The sequence below is a fragment of the Belonocnema kinseyi genome, chromosome 9 (genome assembly GCF_010883055.1).
Source record: "Belonocnema kinseyi isolate 2016_QV_RU_SX_M_011 chromosome 9, B_treatae_v1, whole genome shotgun sequence".
NCBI lineage: Eukaryota > Metazoa > Arthropoda > Insecta > Hymenoptera > Cynipidae > Belonocnema > Belonocnema kinseyi.
The window spans coordinates 14,745,887-14,754,532 of NC_046665.1; the positions used below are offsets into that span (position 1 = coordinate 14,745,887).

At 33.6% G+C, this 8,646-nt stretch overlaps 1 protein-coding gene across 1 annotated transcript in view; it reads right to left on the bottom strand.

Annotated features, from left to right (window-relative positions):
• LOC117180207 (uracil phosphoribosyltransferase homolog) overlaps window positions 1-6,988 on the bottom strand; it is a 100,452-nt gene extending 93,464 nt beyond the window's left edge. The window contains exons 1-2 of the mRNA XM_033372591.1: window positions 6,704-6,988; window positions 4,709-4,751 (exon numbers count right to left, since the gene is read on the bottom strand). Of these exons, the coding sequence (XP_033228482.1) occupies window positions 4,709-4,751; window positions 6,704-6,843 (183 nt within the window). The 5' untranslated portion in view covers window positions 6,844-6,988. The remainder of the gene's footprint in view (window positions 1-4,708; window positions 4,752-6,703) is intronic.
• Window positions 6,989-8,646: the final 1,658 nt, after the last annotated feature.

The following is an 8,646-nucleotide window of genomic DNA, read 5'->3' on the forward strand; positions in this document are numbered from 1 at the left end:
GGTGCAGTTGTTTCAATTCTACATGAAAAATTAGGCATGAAAAAGCTATCGGCAAGATGGGTGCCGCGTTTGCTCGCAGCTGAGAATAAACGCAATAGAGTTTAGCTTTATCCCTTACTCGCGTAATTTACAAATGATTATAATAATGTCATTTTAGTACTTACACTTTCTAGATACTTTTCGTATTTTTTATGCCATTTTCCTTCTCGTTTGTAATTTAGAAAAGCGATACACACCCAACAAAATAAAAAATAAACATGAACATTACCTACATATGCATCGAGATGTCAAAATATAACATAGGGGAGTGGATAGAATACGTGGCAGCAAAAACAGCACTGCGCACGTGCACAGGGTGATACCACTCCCTACTATTGCTTCGTGGGCAAAATATAGTACAATTTTTAACAAGTTTACAAAAATGATCGAAGCCCTACCGAAAAGAATCTTTGAATATATACTAAAAATTCTTTAGGTCAAAGAAGCTCAGAGAAATGTTCCGCAGGCACGAAATTGAAATAAGAACACGATCATAAATAACAAGCAGAGAGGCTATCTCAATAGAGTCGCCGACACTCAAGTGTCCTTTGTTAAGCTTTCGCATTAAAATTTAGAAGTAGATTTTTTTAATTTCATAGTTAACAGCCTAAAACATAATAATTCGGAATCTACGGGTTTCGACGACTTCAGATATCTAACTTTTTTTTTTAATGCGTAAAATTGGAATTAATAGAACGTTTCTCGTAAATGGAATGAGATACGCCAAAAAAGACAACATTTTTTAATTCAAATAGAAAATTGTATATCAGTGTTTAAGTTATAATTATAAATAAGTATAATGAGAAAATTCATCAATTAAAAAGAAGTGTTAATAATTTGAAGAGAAATTTAAAAAGGGAGAGCGGATTAGCCACGACCAACTGCTATAAACAACTGCCCGCCCGGTACGTGACGAATACAAAAGGAACATTATATTACCGTCGCACCACTCTTAAAAGGACCACTAAAAGGATCTTGAAAAGGACCCAAATGTCTCAAACTATCTCTGAGACTATTTTGTTCCAAGTCGACTTTGATTATAGACTCAAATGGGCCAGGCTATTTCGCTAAAGAAAACTCAGAGATTTCTTTCGGTAGGGAGATGATAAAAAATGGCGAAAATCGCGTTTTCTTCGGGTATTTCCATGAAATTGTGTGAAATAAAAAAAATCATAGTGATTCATAAACTGTACACTTCTAACAGTAAGGTAGTGTTATCAGTTGTTTTGTCATTAAAAAAAGTATATTCATTTTTCAAATCTGAAGATTGTGAATATATACTCACAACGCGCTTCGAAGCTTATAACTCGAATAGATGCAGACTACTGAGTAGGGTCACATTCCTGACAATTAGGCCTTATTTTCCCCCTAATGTAGTGACCCCTACCTGCCCCGACTGCCCTCTTTATTCTTATTCATAATTTTCACTTGTATACTACCTCTGAGTGGCTGCACACCCAGGGCACCATCAGAGGGTTAAATATTGAAAAAAAATGGTCCCAAATATTTTGAAAATGCGCTCATTTTTTGAATTTTCGTCTAAAATAGCTGGTTTACGAACTCGTTTTTTTCTTTTTACGCCTTAAAAAAGTGTGCGAAAGCAGAAACAAATCTGATCGTTCTTTCAAACGTTATCGTGCCTACACGATAAAGACTACAGACAGACACCTTCGTAAAAATCATTTTTTCTGGCTCAGGGGGTCTCAAAACGAGGAGATTTGATAAAAACCGACAAAGTGAAATTTTACGTAAAACCAGGGGGGTGGCACGATTTTCCCTTTTGCATTAGAGGCGTGAGTCAATTTTGTGAAGAGCAGCGAGTCTTGAAACATTGGCGCCACCGCTGCGACGCCCGGTCTGCCCGTTGTCTGTTATTATTTTGCATGTAAAAACTTGTGAAACGTCATAAATCTATCGTTTTTTTGGCTTATTTTAGTCATTTGCAGATAAATATGTGATTAAAATGGGTGGACATCGATGCTCCGAACTATAAAACAGGGTACGACTCAGCTCGCTCAAGTAAAGTAAAAAAAGGTTTCTTGTGCGTTCCAAAAATAGGTTGAAAGTTGGCAGCAAGCAATTAAGCGTGCCAAAAAGGATTTCATTGTTAAACCTGGACACGTAGTGTGTAAAGAAAACATCTTAAATGATCAGACCATTTGGAACAAGGAAGTTTTAGGTCCTGATGAAACGGTTATTGCGGTAAATATTACGATTTGTTTACACTGATGTCCTTTAACCTAAAATAATTGAGTGAGTCTGACGATTTTATGACAACATTGATTTTCAAATTTTAATATATTCTTCTTGTTACTGAACTATTAGATTATTGTGATAATGTGTAAAATTATAGTTTCAATTGTTTAAAATTTTTTTATATATTTCAAGACCCTATTACTATCTGTAAGAAAAATGTGAAAGTAACATTACTGACAGTGCTGTATTATCGCTGAGTTTCAACATTTATGTGCAATTACATTAATTTAGTCATAAATTCAAGTATTAAAGTAAATTAAAATTATAACATAATTATTTTTTTGCAGGCAGAATGGTATGATAAACCTAAATTAAAACCAGGGGTTTCAAAATTTCAATTTCTAAACTGCCCCGAGCATTTTTCGAAGGCTGCTAAAAAAACTCGTCGTCTAATAAAGCGCGATTTTTTGACAAAGGATTCTGAAATGTCTGATAAAAAAGTCAGCCTTCGAACAATGATTATTAATAAATTAATGTAATTCTACATAAATATCGAAACTCTGCGATAATTAAAAACTGTTATTAATGTTACTTTTACTTTTTTCTTAGAGATAGTAAGGCCCTACCGAAAGAAATCTCTGAGTTTTCTCTAGCGAAATAACCTGGCCATTTTAGTCTATAAACAGAGTCGATTTGAAATAATATAGTCTCGGAGATAGTCTGAGAGATTTGGGTCCTTTTAAAGATCCTTTCAGTGTTCCTTTTAAGAGTGGTGCGACGGTAATATGTTCCTTTTGTATTCGTCACGTACCGGGCGGACAGAGTTATTTACAGTAGTTGGTCATGGCTAATTCGCTCTCCCTTTTTAAATTTCTCTTCAAATTATTAACACTTTTTTTTTAATTGATGAATTTTCTCATTATACTTATTAATAATCATAACTTATATACTAATATACGATTTTCTAGTTGAATTCGAAAATGCTGCCTTTTTTGGCGTATCTCATTCCATTTACGAGAAACGTTGTATTAATTCCAATTTTAAGCATTTAAAAAAAAGTTAGATATGTGAAATCATAGAAACCCGTAGATTCCGATTTATTATGTTTTAGGCTGTTAACTATGAAATTTAAAAAAATCTACTTCTAAATTTTAATCCGGAAGCTTAACAAAGGACCCTTGAGTGTCGGCTACTCTATTGATATAGCCTCTCTCCTTGTTATTTATGATCGTATTACTATTTCAATGCCGGAAAGGACATTTTAAAGCCTTTAAAACATTTAAAAGAACTACCTGGACCTTAAAATATATCTACCTGAGTGCCTGCGGAGAATTTCTCTGAGCTTCTCTGACCTAAAGAATGTTTAGTATATACTCAGAGATTCTTTTCGGTAGGGGGGTCTTAAATATTTTTAAAACTTCTAAAACTATAAAAACTATCATTTTACACACTATCAAAATAATCCAAAAGTTCGGCAACAACAAGAATATCTCAAAATTTAACAATCAATGTATACATGAAACCATCAGAGCCATTCGGTTAGTTTAGGTTAAAGGACATCGGTGTAGACAAATCGTAATATTTACGGCCATAACCATTCAATCGGGAGCTAAAACTTCCTTTTTCCGAATTATCTGATCCTTTAAAAAGTGATCTTCACCCACTAAATGTCGAGGTTTATTAATAAAATCCTTTTTTTTCACTCTTAATTGCTTGTTGCCAACGATCAACCTCATGTTTTGGAACAGAGAAAAACACGTTGTACTGCGTTTGAACGGGTTGAGTCGTACCCTTCTCGACAGTTCGGATCTATACATCGATGTCTTTAGTCCATATTTAATTCATATCACCATATTTTAATCCAATTTTTAAATTAATATATGACTAAATGTACAGTAAACCTAATAGTTTTCATACTGATAATCTTTTCACTATCTTAACGATTAATAAAATATACTAAATATTACAAATTAAAGTATAATTTCTTGTGTATTTTTATTATAATTTAATAATACATTAGAATCATTCAAGTAATTAAAACTAGAAAAACTATTATTTATATGAACATTTTAGAACTTTTAGTTTATTTCCTTTAAACCTTGAAGACATATTCTATATATTTTAGCATTTTACTCTGCTTGAATATTAAAATCCTTAAAAAGACATTCCCAGTGTTTTTAAGGCCTTTTTTTAATCCTCGATATTTTTTTAATTTTAGAAAAAGTTAATCTTGGCTTAATTCAAGCTCAAAGTTTTTGAAATATCCACAAATGTTTAAAATATTACAAAAACTTTATTAAACAAATATTAAAATATTAATTATTAATAATTTTAAAATAAATTAATTAATTAATTAAAAATAATTAAAATATTATAAATAAACAAATATTAAAACATTATAATGATTATACTATTAACCGCCTATAGATACATAAAATGGCATATATGTAAATTCAGGGAAACATGTCCTTACCAATCTGTCGGCGTAGAACTTGAAATCACTTCTCGATGTATTTCTGCGAATGAAAGAAAAACATTTAAATCAAGAGGTTAGAATTTGATGTTAGAAGACTTTCTAAAAGGCAGCCTCCTGCATCGACCGTGCATGTGTGAGAAGTAGTAGTTCTCTTGCGATCTAGAGGGGAAATATACATGAAACTAAACCAAAAGGTGACACCCCGATCAGGTAGTCTGGCTTTTGTGTTAAATAGCATCAACAAAAAGCAGAAATAATTAAAAACGTAATGCTGTTCACAAATAAAGAAGAAAAATGAGAGCAATGATGACTAATAATTCTGAAAAATAAAGTCATGAAAATATCGATGAGTTCTACGAATATTAGGCCATTCGTTTGTAATGTATCTAGTCTCCTATAACTTTCAAAACAAGACATTTGTAAAGACTTTTATATCTTTTAAAACTTCTGCGTGTTTACTAAATTTCATACAAAATAAAGTTAGCCTAATTCTTACCCGTAGTGGAAAAATAGACCAAAGCTCATTTGTAATAAGATGATAGACGCTTTCTTAACGGTAACACTAGCCTGATATTCTTGGAACCCATTGATATAGTTTAATATGAATAAAATTCAATTTTGAGATGCACTTTGAAAGCATCATCCTACCGATAGAAAACCTCTGAATATTCCCAGGTGAAAAAGCCTGACCCGGTTCATGTTATTTGCAGGGTCGATTTGAATGAATTCGTCTCTGGAGTTGTCTGTTTTGGCTCATAGCATTCCATTTACAAGAGACATATTCTAACAAATTTGAAACATCTAAAAAAAAAGTTAAACATCTGAAATAATCGAAACTCGTAGATGCCGAATTATTATGTGTCAGGCTATTAACTTTGAAATTAAAAAAAAATCTATTCCTAAAGTTGAATCGAAAATTTTAACAAAGGACCCTTAGTGAGTGTCACCTACTCTATTGAGATAGCCTCTCTGCTTGGTACTTATGATCGAATTATTTCGAAAAGGACATTTTAAAGCCTTCAGACCATTGAAACTAGCTATCTGAATCTTGAAAAATATCTGAGTGCCTGCGGAGAATATGCTCTGAAGCTTCTCTGAGCCAGAGAATATTCAGAGATTTCTATTAGTAGGACAGTTCGAATTTTATATTTCTATTATTTGTTTTACTAATATTATCTATTTTATTATTTCTTGGTTCAAAAAAATATTTTTTGTTAAGGCTATAATAGTAGCTTATAAATAAATTTAATAATATTTAGGTCCTAAACTTGTCCTATATACGTCTTTCGGTGGACGTCTTAAGGATGTCCTGAGGACCTTTTAAAGGCATGAAAAGACCCAAAGGATGTCTTAAAGACGTCAAATCTTATGACATAGAGGTACATTCTAAGGACGTCTTTAGGACGTCCCGGTGCCCACTGGGTATAGTTTAAATTGCATAGTGAAAATTCTTTAAAGCTTTACACTTTTAACAATTACAATTTTGGGAGGAAATACGAGGAACACGACATTTTTCTAGGTTGCTTTCATAACCTGACTTTTGCAACCAGAAGCTACACATTTACGACCCATGCTTTTCGCACTTATTAATAAAACAAAAAAAAAACTTTCACAAAAATTAAAAGATTCACTGGGCTACACATTTTTCAATGTACTTCTTGTAAATTTCTGGGAAACTAATTATTTTTTTATCATTTTTCAAATCTGCAATGGATGTCAATACAAAAGTCAGACTACCTGATCAGAGCGCCGCCTATTAGATCAGTATCACCACCGTTTCCCATCGAATAGTAAGATAACACAAAAGTGGGGGAGATGTATAAGGCTTCCAAAAGGATATTGATATTCGGACCACTAAAAATTTGGCTCCTCGTACCACTATTGACAGGAATTAGGCGAACAAAAAAGGGAGACCAATCCCTTATAATAGTGATACGATTAACCACATGTTTATCTCACTGTGGTCAACGCAAATTCGACTCCAATACTCACTTATCGCGTAAAATTGTCTGCAACTCCTTGACTTGATCGTTACGTGGCAATATTTTCAAATTTTGACCGTATTCTTCGGCAACGTCATTGTTTTCATTTAACACTTTTTTAACAGCTGGTATTGTATCCGTACTTCCCATGTTTACTCAATTTTGAGCGAAAATTTATACAGCAACGATGATTTATTATTAATATAATTAAGTTGGTTACGTTGTTGACCTTAGGCTGCAAGCTAATAGCGACATCCAAATCTTTGCCACCAAGCCATGATCCAACGAACTATGGTTCCGCCACTTCGATGCTCAAATTTGTTCGACTTCGCGTTTCCTGCCTACCCGTGTAAAGCAGACATGCCCAACCTGGAGAAATTCCCGCCAGCCATACATGTTTTGCGCTTACCACTTAGTATAGACGCCAAGGGGGTCCCCGCTACCTTTTTGATTTAGATGGACTGTGAAAAGTATTTTTTAATGTATTTTGACCCGCTGAGCACGAATATCGAGGGGGGCTGTCCGTCCGAGTGGTAAAAAAAAAGTTATAAACAAATAATTGTTAAAACGAAAAAGCATTTTTTGCGTATGAAAAAAATTTCATCGTCTTTTTTTAGCCATTTTATGAGAAAAAGTACTCAACTGATTTTTTCGTAGAACCCTTAGTTTGAAAAAAAAGTCAAAGTTTCGAAAAAAAAGCGATTTTCGCCATTTTCGAGCTTCAATTACTCCCAATAGGATTGATATTTTTCGATTCCACTTGCAGATATTAAAAGTTGAAATTAAGATCTACAATCTACAATAACTCGCTACTCCAAAAAATTATATCGCGCATGTTTTTTCCGGCTCCGAAAAGCAGCGTTTGGCGGCTCGCAAGCCAGCACTTCTGCGGGTGGCGGAAGGCCTGTGGCCTACTTATAAGTGCTGAATTCAATTCCAATAAGCTTTGCGACATACGTACCCTGGCGGACCGAAGGAACCGAATGGAGCCTCTAAAAAGTACCCGTAAAGACCCCATTCGGTTCCTTTTTAAAAAGAAACTCGAAAAAAAGCATAATCAACTTTTAAATTGTTGAAATCCGGATTCTACGTTAAAATTCCCTATAGATGGTCACGGAATAATCCCAATAGTTTTTTTTTCAACGGTAAAAAGTTTAAAAAAACTAGAGCAGTCAACAGGCATTATACATCTTATATTTTTTTAAACTTTTCACGGTTGCAAAAAAAAAACTATTGCGATTGTTCCGTGACCTTCTATAGGGAATTTTAACGTAGAATGCAAATTTCAACAATTTAAAAGTTGATTTTGCTGTTTTTCGAGTTTTTTAAAAAAGGAAGCGAATGGGGAAACAATGAGGTCTTTACGGGTACTTTGTAGAGGTTCCATTAGGTTCGTTCGGTCCGTCAGGGTATCGATAAATAAGCATAAAAACTTACCATTATCACATTCCTAGATAAATAGTAGAATAAATTCAGTACCTTATACTTAACTCAATAGCTTATCTTCTTACATACATATAGCATATATATGGGCGGATTAAGACCTTTCGGGGCCCGGAGCTAAAATAACGTTGGGGCCCCTTTAAGGCGGCTGGACTTAACATTTTACTTTCATTTAAAATTAGTTCATGATAAAAAAATTCAAAAATTTAATTGAAAAAATTTTACTAAAATTTTGTTTAGGACTTTATTATTTTTGTTTATAAGCGGGTTATTTTACTGTATATTATATGTTTTTCTTGGGGAGAAGGGGGCCCCCACCAGCGTGGGGCCCGGTGCTTCAGCACCACCAAGCCCTCCCCATGATCCGGCACTGAGCATATAGCATCAGAAGTTTTGTGGTTCGGTTCCCAATGGAGTGAAGATGGAGTAGGATCTTCTTTTCAAGAAATAATTTTAATTTAAAAATATTATTTTCCATCTAGTCTTATTAAGACGTTAAGCATTTTCTGT